The following is a 22,618-nucleotide window of genomic DNA, read 5'->3' as shown; positions in this document are numbered from 1 at the left end:
ACTCGGTTCCAAATGGCTCTAGGAGTAGATGCAATGAAAGCAACTACACTAGAATGAATGATTCCAGAAAGCACCAGAACTAGATGAACAACAACTTAATTCATCAACCCATGATCTTCTCAGAAAGTTAAAATAGGGTTAGATATTTCAATGCTTACATTACAGTTATCCAAATATTTCTCTTATGTCAAGTACTCAAACCATTAGAAAATCACTCAGAATCTAGAACCCACCATCTTACTAATTATTTAGGACTGAAATGAAAAAAGTCTGCCACTGTAGACTAGCTCTGTCAAGGGCTGCTGTAAAATGTGAACGATTTATTTAAAAAATGAGAACAATTGAACCAAGTGAGGTGTTGCATACCTGTAATTCCAATGACTCATGAGGCTAGGGCAGGACGATTACAAGTTTGAGACCAGCCTTAGCATATTAGGAAGACCTTAAGTAACTCAGTGAGAAGGGCTGGGAATGTAGCTCAGTGCACCCCTGAGTTCAATCCCCATTACCAAAAAAAAAAAAAGGCAACAAATAGAAGATATAGTTTTATAATTAATATGAAACTATTAAATCATTTAAAAGCATCCAATGAGAAATATAATACTAAGAAATATTTTCAATGGGATTAATGACATAAAACATAAGTTTAGACTTCATGGTCTTTTAATTAATGGGATTAAAAGTGGACAAGTTCCAAAATGTATCAGTAACACATTAAAAAAAACAAAAAACAAAACTGCTCAACTTTAACTAAACAACTATAAAAAGTTCTAAAGTATTTCACTTTACTATAACATCAATTAGATTTATTAATATAACGTTTAAAAATTAAGGTTATAAAACCTGTTATTTTATGGAGCTTTAGTATTTTTTAAGTACATATAGCAATGCTATTAACTTCTTGGGAATTGGTGATTGTTGATAAACTCACTTCTACATATAAAAAATTAGTTGAGCACCTGCTACTTAATAAAAATTGTGGTAAGTACTTGGGGCATAAAGATTCTAATGAGAGAAACAGATATTAATCAAATAATTACAATATAATTAATTCAATCACAGATGAAAGATATTAAAGCAATAGTGATCCCAGTACTGGTTGTTGAGAATAAAAATGTAAAATTTAAAATGACTTGAAGTTTGGGCTTTGGATCCAGGATACATCTTGGTACTATCAACTGTGAAAGAATACAAGAGGGGCAGATTATACTAAACGATGAATAAATGAGGGCCTGGTTTGAATGATATCAAGTAGGTTTGTTCACAGAAAAAAATGGGGACAATCAGGGGCAGCTCCAGAATTTCTATAGAGAAGTTCAGGGCAGGGATTAGAAGATACTTTTTGAAGCTGAGTTTCCAATCCAAACACGCTGCTTTTATATTAAGTGTGTGACTTTCAGTTGGTTTACACAGATCACATATTTATTAAGTGGTTTAGTGTGTAACAGGTGATGGGGATTATCAGGGCTAAAGCCCATAGCCTCTTCCCCTGTACTGTCAGTAGTTGAAATTGCATTCCATAGATAAAGCTTGAAATGGAGGTATCCAACCACCAGCTGCACATGAGTGGGGTCTCTAGAATGCAAAGACAACTTGAGCAAAAAGGAGGAGGATAAACTATAGAACCTAAGAAACATCAACATTTAAGAAAGCTAGTGAGTTAACAAGAAGCCAACAGTAAATAGACTGAAGAGAGTCAAGAAGTGGAAGGAGACCCAGGAGACCCTGGAGCACTGAAGCCAAGAAAAAAGAACTTCAGGATCTAAGTAAGAGGTGAGCACTTCCAGACAGAAAGACCAAATGAGGAGAGAACAGGAACCCTGCTTAAACCTGAAGTTTGACAGTTAAGAGGTCACAAGTGATATCTGCTGAACAATTTCAGACACTTGAGCTGCAGGATGCTGAGGAAGAAGGAACCTCCACAACTTAGGAGTAAGGATGAACGGTGATAAGGAGGACAGAGGATGGAGGAGGTGTTGAGGGTTGCTGGTCCACATGTGTGGCCAGACTAAAGATAACAAGAGATGATTCATCTGATGAAGCAAAGTACCACAGGCCCCAGGAGGGAATTACCTATTTATAATTCTACACAGAAATTTAACTTGTGGCAAAACACTAGTTTCAGCAGTATAAGCGTGATGTGAACACCATTCATTCAAATGTGTCTGAGCATCTACTCTGCTCAATACCAATACTCTGTGCTCATCTTTTACTGCCAAACCCCTACACTCCACCCACCTCAAAGGCTAGATGTATCACAGCCTGGGTTCATGAGATAACATGAAAACAACAAATATTTTTAACAGTCCATGAAAGGATGTTATCCGCTTTATGTCTTCTTATTCCAATAGACCATACTACCAAAACCTTTATACAGTAAGGATGGCGGGGGACATGAAATCTGAGTCCAATGTAAAAAGTATTCTTCCTTTGAAATACCCTCAAAACATTTCTTTATAATTTATTTAGTGACCATATAAAATATTATTGCTAGAACCACTGTTGAAATTTTAAAAACTTTCATGTGACTATATGCCATCTCTCAGTTATAGATTGCTCTTGTGGATTTAAGAATTACTTTGTCTCCTTCTCAAACTCCAGCAGTCTCAAATATAAAGGGTGCTTCAAATATTAAGCACCTTTATGTCTGAATGTTTCATTTTACTATGAGTACTAGAAAGCAAAATTACTGAAATAAGTATTTTAGTAGATTTGTAGTATGTTTTAAAAGGAGCATTAAGATTTATGCCTAGTCTACTAAAGACCAAGGATGATAGATTCATACATATACCATGATTTGGAAAGGTTAAATAATTTACCGCAAGTAACTGACAGAGCCCACAGTGGAGGTTCAACCTTGTTCTTTTCACTCTGCCATAATATCCTGTACTCTAAATGATTCACAGAAACAAACAGTAAATGTTTTGAGCATTATATTGTTAAGGTACCTACTTTATGCCAAGCATTATAGGTTTCACAGCCAAAAAGGTAGTAGTAGCCAAAATAAAGTTATATTTATGGAAAAATTATATTCTTTTAATACATGAACACTGATACAAATATTGACAAAAATTTAGCAACTAACATTTATTGGTTGCTTGCTAATGCACCAGGCATTCTGCTAAGTGCTTTTAGAAAGCTAGTTTTATTTATGTTTATAATCCCCAGAGGCAGGGACTATTATAACTATTCTCATTTACAGATGAGGAAAGTGAAGCTCAGAGAAGTTAAGGTCAATGATGTCAAGATCACAAATGGAACAAATGGTAAAGCCAACACTTAAATTCAGAGAGGCTGATTATAAAACTCATGCTCTTGCTGAGTACACAATATGAAATTATTTTTACATATCCTTTCCATTAAGAAATTAAACTCTCAGTAACTATATTATTTTGACATTGTTTTCCCCTCAGATTACCAAATTCACTCAATACTGTGCAGATTTAGACATTCAATTAATTAGTAACAAGCAAAATAGTGATTGAGACAGCTTTCCATGGATAGTCTTTGAGCTACAAATGGGAGGTTCAATTTAAATCCCAATTTTAATCCACTAGTCTTTGTACCACTGGCTGGCCAATTAATTTTAAAACAAGGATGCCATATGGAAAGCTAGCACAATCAGTTGGCTTTATTTTTAAATCCTAAACTATCAAGAATGTTGTAGGAAATTTGCCTTTGCTATTTCAACAAGGATTATGAAGTAAGATATTCAAAACTTGGTCAACCTTGAAAACATACACTATATCATTTGAGCGGCAAAATACCCAAATTCTAGAGTGGTAGATAAGTGAGAAGACCTATAGTATTTTGCAGGAGTTGGAATGTATCATCTGAAAAAATCTAAAATGTACACCTACTTAACAGTAGGTGGCGCTAACACACCACATCTTATTAAAATAGTCCACCTCCCTCCAGGAGAAAGTTTTTTTTACATATACAACCCAGGCTACCTTAAATATAATTTTATTTATATAATAATATTTCATAATTTCATTTCTATCCTTGTTTTACTAAGCTGATCACACAGGTATCCACACAGATCATGGCTATTTTTTTTAAATGATGCATTTTTTTAAAAATGCCTCATTTTAATACAGAATTAAAAGCTATAAAATGTGTTAATAAATACAAGCAATATACTGTCACAACATACTAAACTGAAAAATAAAAATAATAGGAACAGACAAAAATTGAAAATAAACAGTATTTGAATGTTTTGAGGTATGGTTTGCCTGAGATTTTCAAATTTTTTCTAAAGTATGGGAATGCTTTTAAAAAGCCTTTAAAAGTCTCCACAAAATAGCAGGATTTCTATTTCTTCCTGTGAAACTCTTTAAGGCCTTACAGAATATGCTAATTTCCTATTTACAAGCAAGGGAACACAGTCTTTACCCTCTTCCACACTTAGGTGCTTCCCAGCCCAGAAGAAAATGATGTCTCTGAATGTGGGCAGTGACTTTAATTGGTCTAGAAGAGGAAGAATGCTTAGCTATGTATTAGTACTTGTCATGCTAGACCAGGATGGCAATTGGGGCTGGGGGAAGGCAGGTGATAGCAGAAATTGTTAAATGTGCAAATAATCATAATAAACATTGATGATCTGTGGCATAAAATCACTCTCTCAAATCTTAGAAGTCAATCTAATTATAGGTTTTACAGCACCACAGATTAACAGAACAACAGTATTATTAGGGGAGGGGCTTTCTCACTTCTAACATCAAGCCACCCAGGCCCAGGCACCCGTCCCACACATCTGCAAACAAGAGCACCTGAAGACATACACAAGAATGGGCACAGCTGCATTACTTACTCACAGGGGTCTCAGAGTGGAAACAACCCAAATGTCTATCAATAGACAAGAAAAATTAATACAGTACACTCATATAATAAAAGTGTGTGTGTGTGTGTGTGTGTGTGTGTATAGATATGGGCTGGGTTTGTAGGTCAGTGGTAGAGGGCTTGCCACGCATGTGTGAGGCACTGGGTTCAATCCTGAGCACCACATATAAATAAATAAAATGAAGATATTGTGTCCATCTACAACTAAAAAAAAAAAAAAAAAAGAAATAGTATATAAATGATACAAGTACAATACTAAGCAAGAAAAATCAGAAGAAATATACTGTATAGTATATAATAGTATATAATTTCATTTATGTAATATTAAAAATAGAATTGATGTTGTTAGAAGTCTGCAGAGTGTGTATCTTTGTAAAGAACAAATTACTGATATTTTTCTATATATATTTTCATTTAAAAATTAATTCTGATTGGCTAAAGACATAAAAGTATGAGACAAAATGCTAATATTTTTGAAGAAATTTAGAGACCGTCTTGCTGAACTTGAGGAAATAATAGATTTCTTAAACTTAAAAGTCACTAACCCTAAGTAAAGAATATTTTCTTAACTCTAACTTACATTAAAATTAAGAACATCTGTTCAAAAGACAGCATAAAGAAGGTGAAAAGGTATATCCCAAACCAGGCAACCCAAAAACTCCAAAAGAAAAATAGGAAAAGGAATTCTACAAAAGAAGAAACAAATGGTTAATACACATGCATATAAAGTGCTTAACCTCAAAACCAGTTAGAGCTAATATTTATATGCCCTATCTTCGCAAAATTGAAGAAGTCAGGTAAGAAATGTTGGCAAAACTATTAATCTTTTATAAATGTGTTTACACTTTTTAAAAAATATATTCCTAGTGGGAGAATAATTAGCACAATTATTGTAGAAAACAACATGACATCCTCTTACAGAACTGAACTGTGAACCTGCCGTGATTGAGCTACTCCACTCCACAGGAAACACTCTATGTATCTTGTGCACAAGTATAAAAATGTTTATAGTAGCTGTTCATCCTGCCAAACAAAATAGAAAAACAAAACAACCTGAAAACAACACTAAAGAAGAAAAGGATGAAAAAACTGTGGTACTGTCACACATCTAATTTTATGCACTCATAAAAATAAACAATATACAGCCATACACAGCATGACTACTCTTAAAACAATATTGAATGAAAAATGCAAAACATAACAAGACTCCATCCAGTATTCTACTTTTATAAAGCTTCAAAAGAAACCAAACTAAATAACACTTTGTTTAGGGATACGTTCCTATCCAGTTATGCTGCTTGGGGGGGGGGGGGCTCTGTTTTAAAATACAGAAATATTAGTTCTCCCTACCCACCACCTCAATCACTTTAGTAATATACCTCTGGAGGATAAGAGGATAGTATTAGAAGAAATACAATATGGTTTTGAAAATATTCTAATGATTTAGCTTTGTTATGTTGGTAGTAGATTCACAGCTATGTATATAATTTTCTTCATAGTTATGTATTTCCCTGGTTGCTAGCTTCATCTGATAATTCTTAGTCCCCCCACAATCCCCATCACCTCTCTAGTTCAGACACTTTTCATTGTTCCCAACAAATTTTTGTTTTGTTTTGTTGTCTTTGGTACCAGGGATTGAACCCAGGCAGGCTTAACCACTGAGTCACATCCCCAGCCTTTTTAATTTATTTTTAAAATTTTGAGACAAGGTCTCACTTAAGTTGCTTAGGGCCTTTCTAATTTGCTGAGGCTGGCTTTGAGCTTGTGATCCTCCTGCCTCAGCTTCCCAAGCTGCTGGAATTACAGGCATACATCAACAGATCTGGCTCCATCAATTTTTTTTATTAAATATTTCCTTTTTTAGTTGTACTTGGACACAAGACCTTTATTTAATTTATTTACTTGTTTATTTATTTATTTATTTAATGTGGTGCTGAGGATTGAACCCAGCACCTCACACGTGCTAGGCAAGCGCTCTACCACAGCCCCAGCCCCCATCAATTTTTTTTTAAAGGAAAAAAAACTTCACTTACAGTAGTGACATCAATAAAAATGGCAAAGTAGGAGGTGCCAAGAATCCTTCCCTCCAGGGAAAAATTTTATCAGAATCAACTTTGTAAGAACTCTGAAAAATAGTAAAAGGCTTACAGCAAGCAAGCAGGTACTTATAAAGAAGAAACATGAAAACTGTGGCATTTTTTACTGACCCTAGTTCAGTGGCAGCCCTGACAAGGCAGCCCACCATATGGAACTCCTTCTGTAGGGAGCAGAGCAGAATTTCTCAAATAATCTGTTTGAACCTATCTGGAGACAACCTGAAGGACTGAAGAATGGTGTCTACCTTTATTTCACCCGACTTAGATTCTCTCAAGGCACAAAAGTAGATAAGCAGGAGGCACTCTTCAAAAACACCTAAAAGGTAAATGAACAAAGGAACAATCTACTGTCACTTGAGGCAAAAGAATAACAAATGCACACAAAAGATAGTAGAAAGCATTATTGTTGTTAATGTTGGGAGTGGGGGTGGGGATTTAAGCCCCAAGAAAGGGGAAGAACCTGATTTCCAGAGTTACATACATTGAAATAATCAAAATGTCCAGTTTTTTTTTTTAACAAAAATGTACAAGTAGTGCAAAGAAACTAAAAAGTATGGCCCATTCACAGAATAAACTTTTGGAAACTTTCCCTGACACTGGACTTAGGAGTCAAAGACTTTAAATCAACTGTCTTAGGTATGCTGACAGAGCTAAAGGAAACCCTGGACAAGGAACTAAAGGAAACTAGAGAAATGAGAAATACAGAACGTCAGTCGGTAAAGAGGAGAGAGAGAGAGAGAGAGAGAGAGAGAGAGAGAGAGAGAGAGAGAGAGAGAGAGACAGACTACAAAAAGGAACCAAAGAGAAGTTCTGGAATTGAAAATATAACTATTGAAATGAAAATTTCACTAGAGAAGTTCAACAACAAATTTGAGCATGGAGCAGAAATAATCAGTGAGGTTGAAAATAGGTCAATTGAAATGATCAAGTTCTGAGTAACAAAAGGAATGAAGAAAAATGAACAGACCCTAAGAGACTTGTGGAACACCGGGCAGAAGAAAAAATCAGTAATCTTGAGGAATAGGCATGTGGCTCAGTGGTAAAGCACTTGTCTGGCATTGTGTGAGGCCTGGTTCAATCCCCAGAACTGGGGCGAAACTTAGGTCAATAGAAATTATTATGTTTCAGGAACAGAAAAGAATAAAGAAAAATGAACAGGGCCTAACAGACCTGTCTGTGAAACACAACCAAGCAGACCAGCATACCCATAATAAGAAACTCAGAAGAAAAAGAGAAACAGAAAGACTCTTAGAAAAAACAATGGCTAACAACTTCCCAAATTTTATGAGACATGCATCTGTACATTGAAGAAGCTCACTCAGTGAAATCCAATATCAAAGAGACCCATATCAAAACACATTATAATTACACCATCAAAGACTAAGAGATTCTCAAAAGCAGCAAACGAAGCAAGGGACCCTCAATGACATAATAGCCAATTTCTCAGACAAACCCATGGAGGATAGAAGACAGAGAGTGACACATTTAAAGTACTAACAGGAAGCCAGGTACAGTGGCATAGGCCTATAATCCCAGTTAATTGTGAGGCTGAGACAGGAGGATGGCAAATTCAAGGCCAGCCTGGTATAAATTTAGCAAGACCCTGTATCAAAATAAAATAAAGGCTAAGGAAGAAGCTCAGTGGTAGAGTGCTTGTTGCCTAGCATGTGCAAGCCCCTGAGTTCATTCCCCAGTACTGCCAAAACCAAAACCTGGTCAAATGAAAACTCTAAGCATGGCAAAAACTCTCCTTCAAAAATGAAAAAGAAATTACGTGATACCTGTATAAATAAAAGCTGAAGGAATTTCATTGCTAGTACATCTGCCCTGAAAGTAATGTTTAAAAAGTCCCTTAGGAAGAAGTGAAAGGACTCTAAATAATAGCACAAAGGCATACAAAGGAATTAACAACATTGGTGTAGGCTAGGGGTATAGCTCAGTTGTCAAGCATGTGGGTTAGCATGCACAAGGTTCTGGGTTTGATCTCCAGAACCACATTTTTAAAAAGGAGAAAAGGAAGAGGAAGAGAAGGAGAAGGAGGATAAAGAACAACAACACTGGTAAAGGTAACTAAAATATACAAATATTAAAAAGTTAACATTATATTTTTGACTTGTAGCTTTTTTCTAAATGAATGAGAAAAGACATGTATAAAACAATAATTATAAATCTGTTAATGACCATACAATGTAAAAGATATATTTTGTGATAACAACATAAAAAAAACTAGTGGAATAAAATTAAGAATCCAGAAATAGATCTATACACCAATGGAAAATTGATTTCAGAAAAGAGTGCCAATACCATCCAACCAAGAAAGAATAGCTTCTTCAACAAATGATGACAGCGTAACATGCAAAAGAATAACGCTGGATTCCAATCGCATATCATATACAAACTCGAAATAGACCAATAACCTAAATACCAGAGCTACAACTATGAAATTCTTACAGCAAAACAGAATACATTTTCATGACCTTGAATTTGGCATTAGATTTCTAGATAAAATGCCAAAAGTACAAGCAAAGAAAAAGTAGATGAATTTAACATCATCAAAATTAAAACTTTGTGCATCAAAGGACACTATCAAAAAGAGATAACCAATATTTTTGAATCATGTATCCAATAAGGGGCTTGTAAATATATAAAGAACTCAATAAAAATATAAAAATATAGTCTAGTTGAAAAATGGAGCAAAGGATCTAAACAGACCTTCTGGGTATATCCCTAGGTTTGGAACTAATACACAAATTGCTAACAAGCACATGAAAGATGCTCACTCATCATCAGTGATCAAAATACGATACAAAAAAAAAAAAACCCAAACCACATTATACCACTTTACATCCACTGGGATGGCAAAAATTCAAAATATAGCAAACAAAAAGTACTGGTGAGGATGTGGAAAAATTAGAACCTTCATAAATGGCTCCTGTGTAAAAGTGGTAAAGCCATTGTAGACAACATGCAAAAGAATGTTCCTGAAAAAGTTAACATAGAATTGCCATGCAACAGGCAGTCAAACTGTTATATACAAATGTTCATAATAGCTCTCATTATTCACCATAGCCAAAAGGTGGAAACTCAAATGTTCATCACAGATGAATAAATAAAATATAGCATATACCCATATGGAATATATAATTCAACTATATGAATTAATGAAGTACAGGATGATGTGGATGACCCCTGAACTCATCTAAATGAAAGAAGACAAAAGAGAACACATGTTAATGGTGCCATTCACATGAAATATTCAGAAAAGGTAAATTCAAAGAGACAGAAAGCAGATAATATTGTTTGCCAGGGACTGGGGATGGGGTGAATGAAGAATTGCTGCTTAATGGGTTTGGAGTTTTCTTTGGAGTTCATGAAAATTTGAAAAAGGTGGTAGTTACACAACATTGTGAATGCACTAAACACCACTAAATTATACAGCTTAAAGTGGTTAATTTTATGTAGCTTACGTTAAGTTGAATTTCACCTCAATCTGAAAAGAAAACAAACACAAGCTATGTCACCTGAATCAGAAAACCACAAATTATCTTCATTTTTTTCCATCATCCTTTGCATCTCGTTGGACAATGTGCAAAATTGATTCTATCTTCACTGTAGAATGCAATTCTCTCCCACTCCTTTTCCTTGTGGCTGTTTCTGTCTTAATCTATCCATTAAAAAACCATCACTTTAACCTACTAATATCAAGTTTCCAACAAATCTAATCATATAAATTCCCAATTCAAAATCTTCCCATGTTTCCCTACAACTTTCAGGACAAAGCAGAGCTCCTATCACAGCACACACGTGCACATGCACACATACATACACACAAATTCTTCCCTGTTCTATCCTAGCCCCCTTCCTACCCCTGTGCATGAATTCCTGTGATTTTTTCCCATTTCCCCTACTATATATAAGGCCTACTCTTTCTTCTTCAAAGATCTATGTTAAGGTCTCTGTACTTTCTCTTCCTGGGAGATCCTTTCCCAAGTAAGTGTCCTAAAATTTCAACTAAATGTCTCATCCTTCACAGGGAATTATTCCCAAGTTTTCACTTCTTTATTTTTTACCCATACGAACCATTTCTGAGAGCACTTTTCACACTATAATATACTTGGCTTACTTTCTTAGTTTTATAATCCCCTAGTAAACTCTAAAAGCAGGGGACATGACTTGATCATTATTTATATCATTTATACCTAGCTCCACAAATGTTCATCCATTCATTCTCTCAGTGAATCAAATGTAAAATATTTCAGAGATCTGTTCATCTTTTGTTATATGACCATTAAGTCTTCATGATTGGCCAATATCTAAGAGAAATTAGCAGCAAAGTTTTTGCAAAATGGTCTATCCTCAAACTAATTAAGAGCTTTTAACTTGATTAACACATTTAATATATGAAAATATTTCCTAGTCCTTCTTACTAAAAAACTGAAAAAGGACCTAAGTCAGTGTTAAAGAAATATTTTTAAAATGTTAAATAAAACCAGTAAAGGCAAAATCCTTAGTTTTGAGATGAAAAACATAAATATAAAACGAAACATTTTCTTCCTCACTGGACATAAAATTGTTTCAGTTTTTAGAGTTAGATGTATAGTAACACACACACTTCTGCACCACATTATCTACCGACCCCTGGGGCATGCCACCCCGCGTTCTATATAGCTCCTCAAATCATCTGGTTGGACAATATGCTAGAAACTATATACTTTCAGGATATTTTTCAAAGAATGTATTCTCCATTTTTTCCTTTTATCTGCAAATGTTTTGACAGTCTGAATTTCAATGTACCCAAGAGAGCCAGAAATGAGCTAGAATGTATCTCTAGACTTCCTTGATGGCCAGGGATATGTTGATATTTTGAAAAAATATAAGATTTACAAATATTTTCTACAACTGTGTTTCTAAGATAACTATAATTATATTTTCATTATTTGTGGGGTTAGTCTTTAACTGTTTGAATCCAATCTAATTCTGCCCACTTTACAGTATCTATAGATATTACACACTGGAAGATTAAAGTACAGCTATTAATCTACTTTCTTATAATCAAGAATGATTCTTCCTGTGGCTATTTCTTCTGGACCCAAAGCACTTTCCTCTTTTTCTTTCAGATAAATATGTTCTCAATACCAGAAACTCTTGTGATTTGCCTACATAATTCATTTGCTTTTATATCTTAAAGGCTTATAATCGGTTAATTATTATTTCCATCTTGCACTGGCTGCTAGAAAGCTCACAGCTAATTTACTCATTTCTAGACTTCCTCATTTACAATATATTATTCTCATTCTGAGCTCTGTATTATGCTTTTCAATCTTTTTAACTCTTTTGCCACAAAATAATTTTGTCATGTTGGATATATTTTGGTAAGTTGTCTTTTGCCTCTTCTGGAAAGTAATCCTTTAAAAAAACCTCACATATATACTTGATTAGTTATTAGCCAGTCTGCTTCTGGGCTTCCAAGTGTAATAGAAGCCAGGCCTAATTAACTTATTTCACAGCTGTTCAACAATCCTTATATTCATTCTCTGTTGACTATATATCCATTCCCCTATATAAATCATTATGAACAATTTTTCTTTCTCTTTGAATCATCACAATTTATTTCACTGCAAGCAGGTAACATCTCTAACAAAATCTAGAAATAACAGAGGCAATCAGTTAAACTCCCTCACTCACCCTGAAGTTCCTGTGGTGGGAACCAAAGGGATAAGGATGCCAAACACACAGGAGGCAGTAGGGGGAAATTAAGTAGGTAGAAAAACAGAAAACAATGACAGGCAACAGTTAATTATTAGGCAAGTGGTTGGCACGAGGGAGTTTCAGCATGAATTTACAGACAGACCAACAGATGGGACCTTGCAAATGTCACCCATCAGAGACAGTCAGTCCAAAGGGCACTACTTTGCACTCAGAAAAACAAACAGATTGTAGCCCCACTTGGTTCTTAATATGAACCCAAGGATTTTTACCAATAGAATAAAATGGGCAATGGAAGGACACTCCAATCTATAAATAAACCCAAGTAAATAATGGAAAGCACCCACTTGTTTATTATCCTTTCCCACTCTCTCCAGAAGCTGGATATTCTGTCTCCAAGGGTTCAGTAGAGAAAGTGGACCCCTGACGTCAAAAGCTCTCCGTGGTCTTGGCTGAATCTGTGGTTCTAGGATCACTCCTTGCACCTCTGGTAGGAGAGAAGCACTGAAATAGAGAGCTGAATATAAATTTAAGAAAAAATTCTTATTAAGAAATTACATTCTCTGGTCATTTGAGTTTGTAATGACTTATCCTCAGGACAAAAAGGAGCTATCTTTGGGCATAATTTCTTTAGTGCCTTCTTAATTTGAATTTTAGAAGTCTGTCACCACAAATGATTAATTCCTCAGTAACTATTAAGAAGGGACCTATTTTGGTCTAAGCCATAACACACTCTGTGACAAACCACTCAACTTCGAGTGGAAGATCGAAGCAAAAAAATAATAAATAAATTAGGACAGGAAACAAGACCATAGTTGTCTTTAAAGGGACAGGGAAAAGGCATTCAACCTCAGATATATCAAAAGAGTCCCAGTTAATTCTTCTGTCAAAGAGAAGAAGATGGATTGAAAGTAGAAATAGAATAATCAAGCATATTAACAGGAATGCTACTAAATTTCAGGAAGTATCAGAAGCTGAACTTGTTATCAGTTTTCAAGTCATCAGTAATTTAATAAGTCACAGTATAGGCCAATATCATAGCAATACAAGGCTAAACCTGCATTTTTAAAAGCTATGACTACTGCCCTTGAAAAGGGTTTATTCATCAAGCATTCATCTTTAAAACTGGGAGGACAGAATAGTGGACATATGTAACACAGATTCAAAATCTTTTTTAAAATGCAAGACCATTTTGTTTTGGGTCAAGATGGATCAGGAATAATAATTAATGGCTAGAATGTAGAAATTAAAGCAGTAAGACATATCCAAATAATAGATGATGGTAAAGATATTGAAAAACAGTTAGCTTTATTACAGAAATAAAGTAAATGGAGAAAAGGAAGGTCAAAGCACATAGCATCTGATCAAGGAAAAGCTGAAAGGAGAATAAGACAGGCAGATATGTATTTAAAGCTATGGGGACTGTAGGATAAATGTTAACAGTGTTGCCTCTGCAAAATAGATCAATTATATTTTGTGGTACAGAGTGATATATCCCTATTAAATTTCAGATCTTATTCTAAATAAAAAGGTGCTGCATATCCCTAAATCAATGGAATGTAGTCACTCACAGTGTCCTATTTATGGGACATTATATTTGGGGATAAATAAGAAAATAAATGCTACCAAGTAACCTCCCTCTCACACCAACTGGTTATTATTTCCTTACCTGTTAGTGGACCGAGGACTGTGCTCTCTTGTTCTCTATCAACCAACCAACAAAGGTTATAGTCTCAGCACTAAGAAAGTAGCAACCAACCAAAGTTAGTGTTTTAATGCCTTCACTTTCTCCTGGCTCTGGCAGCCAGTTTGGAAATGTACCCAAAGCTGAAAAGGAATGGTTATTCCATTACCTAACAACATTTAGACTAAACTTTTTAAAAGCCTGAAGATGAAAAAAATGAGCTAACCCTTCTGCTTAGGAACATATCCAACTCTGTACAAATGAGAAATAAAAACAATTTGGCCTAAGAAAACTTATGAATTTAACTGTCAAATCTGTAATTTCAAAAAATTAAAAGAAATGAAAAAGGATATCTGAAAGAGTCAAGGAGGTGAAATTGCCATCTAGGCAAGAGGTATCAAATAAATAACTATGAAAGCATTTCATGAGCCTAATCGGCAGCTATTATTTCATTTAAAGTTTCAAATGGATTTTAAGCTCTAGAGTCTCCTAATTCTGAAGAAACTTTATTTTTAGATCAGTAGGTTTAAAAAGGTATTTTACATTATTATCACAAAGAGGCAGTAGATAAGGGATGAGAGGAAAGAAACCCAAATTAGAAAAAAAGATTTGAATACTGAATATCTCAAGGAATGTTCTTCAATTAGATAGTTTCCAAGAAATCAAAAAATAAATAAATAACCCCAACAGATTAACAAAGTATTCCACAGCTGGAGATCTTAAGGGGTAGCTCTTTAACAGATGGCAAAGGCTTAAAATTAGTAAACCAGAGCTACCTTATATACCTTTTCACTGTACCTACATGGTGCAAATAAGCCCTACAAAATGTTTTTAAATTATTAAACAATCTTCCTCTAGTCTTTCTAATCATTTTCTTGACAAACCATTCCTTTTCATATATAGTAATATTTCAACATAACCCATAAGAATTATTTGATTACCAAATAAAAGAAACCAAATTAAAACTTAACTACAGTGATCAAGATAGTTAAAAACCTATTCAGGAATTACAAATAAGATATGATCTTCCAAATTTCCCAGTTTTCCTCCAATTCTTAAATACAAATCAGTAATACATATAGCTAAGTGAAAACAGAGAGAAAATGTTTTGGAAAGGTCTATTTTGAACAGGAAATACACATGGTAATTTTTTTCAAGTTTACAAACCTACTTCACTTTGAAAAACAACTCCCCAAAAATATCTTGCTCAGATTAATATTAGGCTAAAGTTTACAACTTCTTCTTCGGCAGAAGCTTTATGTTAAACACCTCCAAACCTTTGATTTATTTATTATATCCCACAGAATGAATCTTAAAAATATAATCAATTTAGATTTAAAAAGCGAATGTTTTTAAGTTAGAATATAGAGCAAGTTGTATAAATACAAGAGCTAGGTAGAGATATGGATCCATTTATAAACTCCCAATTCAGATCACACCTTCAGAATATAACTTCTTTAATTTGCCCAAAGTATCAAAACTTCAACATATTCAGAAATAAACACACAGATTTCTTAAGTAAAAATTATTCTGAAATTATCGAGGATAGATTTCTCTTGTTTCAACAGTTTATAATTTATGAAAACTTTGAATTTGATAATCTATTATTTACATAGAAAAATATAGAGGCACTTTCAAAACAAGGTCATCATTCAAACAAGAAAGGGCAGCTGTTGTGAGAATATTATTAACGGAGGTTCACAAAAATGATACAGTAGCACCTTAACTAATTCTACTTTAATAAGCAGCATTCTTCTGTGTGATATTTTAAGATGAGGAAAAAACAAAAAACTGTGCACTGGAGGACTAATAATCCAACTACTAATGTGAACTTCAAACCAGAGCTAACAAAATCAGCAATCTGCCAGTACACAAATAAAATGATTTTAACTTTTTCCATAAATTTTTTAAAGATTCTTACTGAAAATCCAGTCACATTCAAATCAGAAACAATAAAGCTAAGTATTTTTAAATGAATACCGCTGAGAATTTCTTTTGAGATATATAGCAAATTATATTATTTGAAACATTTGCTTTCAATACTAAATTATTAAATGAGCATACCTGGATAACTAGTTTTAAGCATTCCTAATATCAAAGAAAAAGAAAAGCCTATACTTAATTTTTTTAAGTAATGAGATAGAAGGCAACATGATTCTATTAAGACCATGATTTCTATTCACTTGTGCTGTAACTGATCTTGCTGGTTTATAAAGGTATAAATTATTCATAAAACAAGACATTTTACAAGAATTAGAAACATAATAATATCTTTTTCTTATCTTCTATCACTCATTCTTTCTGGTTCTAAGGCATTTCTATAAAAAACAAATTTCTCACAAATTCCTCTAAGTATCAAAGCAGCCCTACAGTTGGCAGAAAGAAGAGAAAAACAAACAACTTACAAAAGCAGAGTTTTTCTATCTCTAGCCCCTAGAAAAGTGCTTAACAAACTGAGCAGATGATTAAGATGTTTTACAAATAGATATAGTCTACTGGTCAAGAAATGAGAAGAATTTTGTCAAGTGGCTATTATCTAAAGCAGATACAAAAAGTTCAAATTTCTAATCCTAAAGGAAATAAAAACTTTGTCAAAAGTATTACTTTCATGGATCAATCTCTTTTGGATTCATTTCTAGGATTAATTTTTTAGTATGGTCAGCAGAAACTTCAAAGGTATTATCCTTAGATGATTGATGTGTCAGCAAAATCACAATACCTATTACAGAGTTTCTAATGTTCTATTTCAGAGACTTAAAAAAAAACAAACCAGATTACTGCAAGAACACTCAGTTTAAAAATTTCAATTTCAAAAAATAAGAGATCTTGCCATAAAACACAACAAACAGAGCTTCCTTAGAATTAGTTAGCCAAGTTATTACATGGAGAAAAATATCTTCAAAAATATCAAGTGAAATATACCTTAAAAAATAATAAGGGCAAAAACCTGGAACTTAAAGGACTGCTCAGCATTATGAGGATGCATATTTCATCATGGAAAGCAATTTCCTAAAGAGAAGGAAGTTGTAATGAAAAATGGAAAACCTAACCAGTAGAATGTTTTCAGACCCCGATATCTAACAAATTCCCTTATAAATACATTTTCCCATCTTTTGGAAAAGTTACCATCTAAAAATGGTATTGGGATTCAATGATCCTTGAGTGTCATGTTTTGTTGAAATAAAAGCAATAAATTGCTAACCAAAATGTGTCTTCAGGCTCCATACTAAGATATAAGGCAAAGTAAAATAATTTTTTTAAAAATCCACAATACTTATTTTTAAAGCAGTTAATGTGCTATGGAATAAAAGATAAAAGGCAAAAGGCAATGTCAAAGTCAATTAAGACTAAAGCACAAAAATCCTTAAGTTTGTCTGATTCCTTCCAATGAAAGAGGTTTGCATATTTGACAAAGATTTACTGAAAGTAATTTTAAGAAAATCTCAATTACCCTTACAAATATTTTTGATAAATGGTCTATTCATTACCTCTTACTTCTCTAGCATCTTCTTTGCATATTTATTTTCAGAATATGAAATACTTGGCTCTGTTCTTATGAAGGCCAGCATGACGTATATAAAAGTTATTTTAAAAGGTAACTTTTCCTTTTTTTACTGTATTTTTATTCTTGGGTTGTGCTGCATTCATAATGAGTACACTCAGAAAAAATGAATCTAAGGCTACAGTGTTTACATTAATTCCTTTGGGATCTTTATCCATTTATGATAAGAAAAATTATTTATCAGTCAATAACAAAACATAAAAGATGCTAAAGAATTACATTTAAAAGGTTCTGATCAAGCAAGAATCATCAATGGATGCCAAAGTAAGGTGTGGAAGTATAATGATAAACAGAATATTTACACTGTCTCAAAATATACCCCCACCCACATTTGTTAATTACAAAAGGAAAACTAGTATGTTTTTCCTTCCTTCCTTTTTTTTTTTTTTTTTTTTTTTTTTGGCACCAGGGATTGAATTTGGCACTCAACCATTGAGCCACATACCCAGCACTATTTTGTATTTTATTTAGAGACAAGGTCTCATAGAGTTGCTTAGCGGCTCACTTTTTGCTGAGGGATGGCTTTGAACTCACAATCCTTCTACCTCATCCAGAGCCACTGAGAAAAGTAGTATTTTAACAGTTCAGAAACCTGGCAGAGAGATACCTTCTTAACCAAATGATCAAGATAACAACACCACAAATTGGACATATGGACAGTACGTATCTCCTGATACAATACACTTTGAAGATACAGCATCTTACCATGGAATTCTTGCCAAAAATGCATATTCTCAATCTGATTATGAGAAAACATCAGACACACACAAAAACTGAGGGGTCAACCTAACAAGTCAGTACTCTAAAGTGTCAAGATCATGAAAGGCAAAAAAAGAATAAAGAACTAGCCTAAAATTTGAAGAAAGCTAAGGAAACAGGACATGACTAAACAATGAGATACTAGTTGGAATCCTGGACTAGAAAAAGATCATTTAGTAGACAATGCCAAAATTCAAACCAGTATATCAATTAGTATTAATTTCTTAATTTCTACATTTGTACTACAGTTATTTAGACAAACCTGGGTGATAGTTTAAAGGAAGTCTATGTGCTATTTTTTTATAAGTTTTATAAGTCTTAACACCTATAGAACATCTACTGAGAAGAAACATAATTTTTTATTTTTCAAAACATGATTTTTTATTTGGATGAAAAGTTTAGTCCAATCTTTCCTTAAAAACTAATCCTGGGCTTGAGGTGTGGTTCAGTGGTAGAGTGCTTGCCTAGCATGTGTGAGGCACTGTGTTTGATTCTCAGCACTGCATATAAATAAATAAAAAGTCTATCGTCAACTAAAAAAATAAATTAAAAAAAAAAAAAAAAAACTAATCCTGGGCTGGGGATGTGGCTCAGAGGTAGAGTGCTTGCCTAGCATGTGTGAGGAAATAGAAATAGATTCGATTCTCAGCACCATGTAAAAATAAACAAAATAAAGCTATTAAAAAAACTAATCATAATGGAAAAGATAGCATTACATTATGTTCTATATTAATTTCAGAAAATTTATCATATGCTAATAGGCTTCTTTTTTCTTTGGCAAAAGCTCTCTACACAGAAAACTTATTCAGAAGAAATTATGTGGAAGCTCAAAAGAAAAAAATGTCTCCACAAATAGAAAAACCAAATTATGTTTATGATAATAATAAGTATAGAAATTAACTATAGATTATAGCAAGAATATGACAGAACAGGTGAATAAAACTTACAAAGTTTTTCCAACTTAAATTATGTATGAATTTTTATTTCTACATTATTAAAAATGAAAACTTTCTGATCATTTTTCTTTAAAATTTCCACAGGAAATAGTTTTATGCTATAGTATTCATTATTTTGTTTTAAACTAAAACTCAAAAAATGAAACTCCCAAATGATTTGCATTTTCTCATAAAGTTGGTTTAAATATTCATGACTTTTTATTTTAAAATATTTGAGAGCTCAATATATCCCAAGTGATGGATTAAACATTTTATATATGCTGACTCACTCAATCCTCACAATAACCCTATAATATATGCAGTATTATTAGCATCATCTCAACTTCACTAAAAGGAAACTAAGGCACAAAGTAATGAAGATCACACATCTAGAAAGTTGAAGTAATTCAAAACTAGTTTGACGGGCTGGGGATGTGGCTCAAGCGGTAGCGCGCTCGCCTGGCATGCGTGCGGCCCGGGTTCGATCCTCAGCACCACATACCAACAAAGATGTTGTGTCCGCCAAGAACTAAAAAATAAATATTAAAAATTATCTCTCTCTTTCTCTCCTCTCTCACTCTCTCTTTAAAAAAAAAAAAAAACTAGTTTGACTACAGAATCCTGATTATAATTAATATATATACATTTCCAAATCATATTATTTTAATTAACAATTAAGCACTTCTTTTTAAATTCTTAATATAAAATGAAAATGCTAGAATAAATACATTGTTTTAAGTAGGATCTGAAATTCTTTCCTTCTATTTCATTAAACAGATCAGTTGACACTTTCAGAATAATGGCTTTGCTATTTCTTTCAACCTATCCAAGTTTGACAAGGCAATAAAATTTGGAAATAAAATGTAACAAAATTTAACAACTTAGTATCAGGAAAATAAACAATCTAGTAAGAGATGTTTCAAGTGAACCTGAAAAGCTTACATCTGAAAGTATGTGAAAATAGTAATAAGAAAACCACCTCATTTTAAAATATCTACAAAAAGAAAGATACTGAACTTTTTTTTCAAACCAGGATCTAGTTTGTTTACTAATATAAAGATTAATTTTTTAAATGTAGGAGAATGTTATAAAGATTAATAAATTTTATTGTCTTAATGTAAATATAATCATAGTGTAAGTCATCATTTCTGTTATAATTACAATAATAATCTAGAAATAATAAATTGGATTGAAAGACAACTCTGCCATCCAGAAAAGTCTTCAGTTTGTTCCAGAATAAATAACATTATATATGAAGGCTGTGGTTGACTTAAATTGTAATATATTTTAATTATTATTTTGATATTCTATCACATATCTACTTCTTATTCTGTGTATAAAGATCAAAAGAATGTTATCAATTTCCTCATCTTAATTTGAGCCTAAGGGGGGGAAAATCAATATAAATGATATTAGCACTTAATAAACTAGATAAGAATAGGATGCTTTCTACTTGGTACTTTCCTTTAATCAATAAAATAGAACACATGTTTTAAATAACAAAGTTATTTACAAATGCACCTTTTAGTTTATTCTATTGTAATTTTGTAGCAATTGAGCCTCAGGTGACAAAGAAGGTGGTAAAAATGTCAGGCTGAGAGAGTGCATCCTGAACCTTAGAAACCATGTCAGCAAACTATCAGAAATTATGAAATCCTGTGTCTCTCACCTATGTAACAGGTAATTAATTTCTACATGACAATGAGACTACAAATCAGAATTATTACAAATTTCCAACTTTATATTCCAAATTTAAATCCTGCAGAAACTTAATCCCGGTGTCTGCACTGACTATTCACAGTTCTCATAGCTGTTTCTACTTTCCAAACATTTCAGGAAAAAATTTTTGATAGTTACAATCCATGTCTGAAAGGGAAAATACTGCCAAAAAAGAAATGGTGAAAACATATAAAGAAAACAGATCATTACCACCACCAAACTAACAACTTAAGAAATATGATTTAATGTAAGAAAGACATGGAGTTCAGTTAACATTGCACTGCGGCTATCAGTAAAACTGTACAAGTCACAAGTGATTATGGTGTAAGCCCTTTCAAGCGCCAATACAACGAGAACTCAGATTCTTTGCTTTTTTTTTTTTTTTGTATTTTACTTAAAGACAGGATCTCACTGAGTTACTTATGGCCCTGCTAAGTTGCTGAGACTGGCTTTGAACTCATGATCCTCCTGCCTCAGCCTTCTGAGCTGCTGTGATTAGGGTGTGAATCTCGGAGCTCAGCTCACATTCTTAACAATCAAAGATCTTCACATGTGGATATGCTTCCTCTGAAAAATGAGCCTAACATATTTTCCTTCACAGGTTTTAGTAAGTCACTGATTACATATTAGTCAGATATAATACCATATTTATGGTATTTCTAATGAGGGGAAAAAAAAAACTCTTTTCATTCCTCTTCAAAATTTGAATTGAGCTAGTACTTTTACAACTTCTGTAGTTTTATGATAGCTCATCTTAGAAGACATTCCCAAATAAGCCAAGAATTCCTTCCATAATTACCAGTAAATATTCAGAAACACCTCAAATAATCATCATTTTCACCTGTAATAAATATTTTAGTCCCCATAGAACTAATTTTTCAATTTTTCTCCTCAGATTTTGACATACCCTTGTGTACTCCTCTCATAATCCATTTCTTAAATAAGCATACATAACAAATAGTAGACAAAGAAGATTCAACTAGCTCCTTTATAAGCTAATGATAACAAGATTTAACCGTCTAACATAAGAAACACAGAAAGTGAAGTTAGTAGAACATTCTATATTGGTGACAATTGGAGCATAAAACAAACTTGGATTCCCTATCTTAGAATGTTTTATCATATTAAACTAGTTCTTTCTAACCTATTTACAGATTTCCCTCAGGAATATACTATCACATATAAAGTCTATCCCTAACAACTACAAACCATTTACAAAGACAGGGCCAATTAGCTGTGCCTGCGAGAATATGTCAATGCTGTACTTTTCAAAATGTGTTTCTAAATGTCTGCCAGATGTCTGCTTGGTACACTC

The 22,618-nt window shown here is 33.3% G+C and overlaps 1 protein-coding gene across 1 annotated transcript in view; it reads right to left on the bottom strand.

The window, feature by feature from the left end:
* Nucleotides 1–22,618, bottom strand: part of LOC113178419 (TSC22 domain family protein 1-like) — a gene marked incomplete at its 5' end in the record, with an annotated part of 97,521 nt that overhangs the window by 53,800 nt on the left and 21,103 nt on the right. The window contains 1 exon segment of the mRNA XM_077795481.1: nt 12,992–13,148. Coding sequence (XP_077651607.1) covers nt 13,074–13,148 — 75 coding nt within the window.

The sequence above is a fragment of the Urocitellus parryii genome, chromosome 2, assembly GCF_045843805.1.
Source record: "Urocitellus parryii isolate mUroPar1 chromosome 2, mUroPar1.hap1, whole genome shotgun sequence".
Lineage (NCBI taxonomy): Eukaryota > Metazoa > Chordata > Mammalia > Rodentia > Sciuridae > Urocitellus > Urocitellus parryii.
This window is presented reverse-complemented; position numbering and strand designations above follow the sequence as displayed.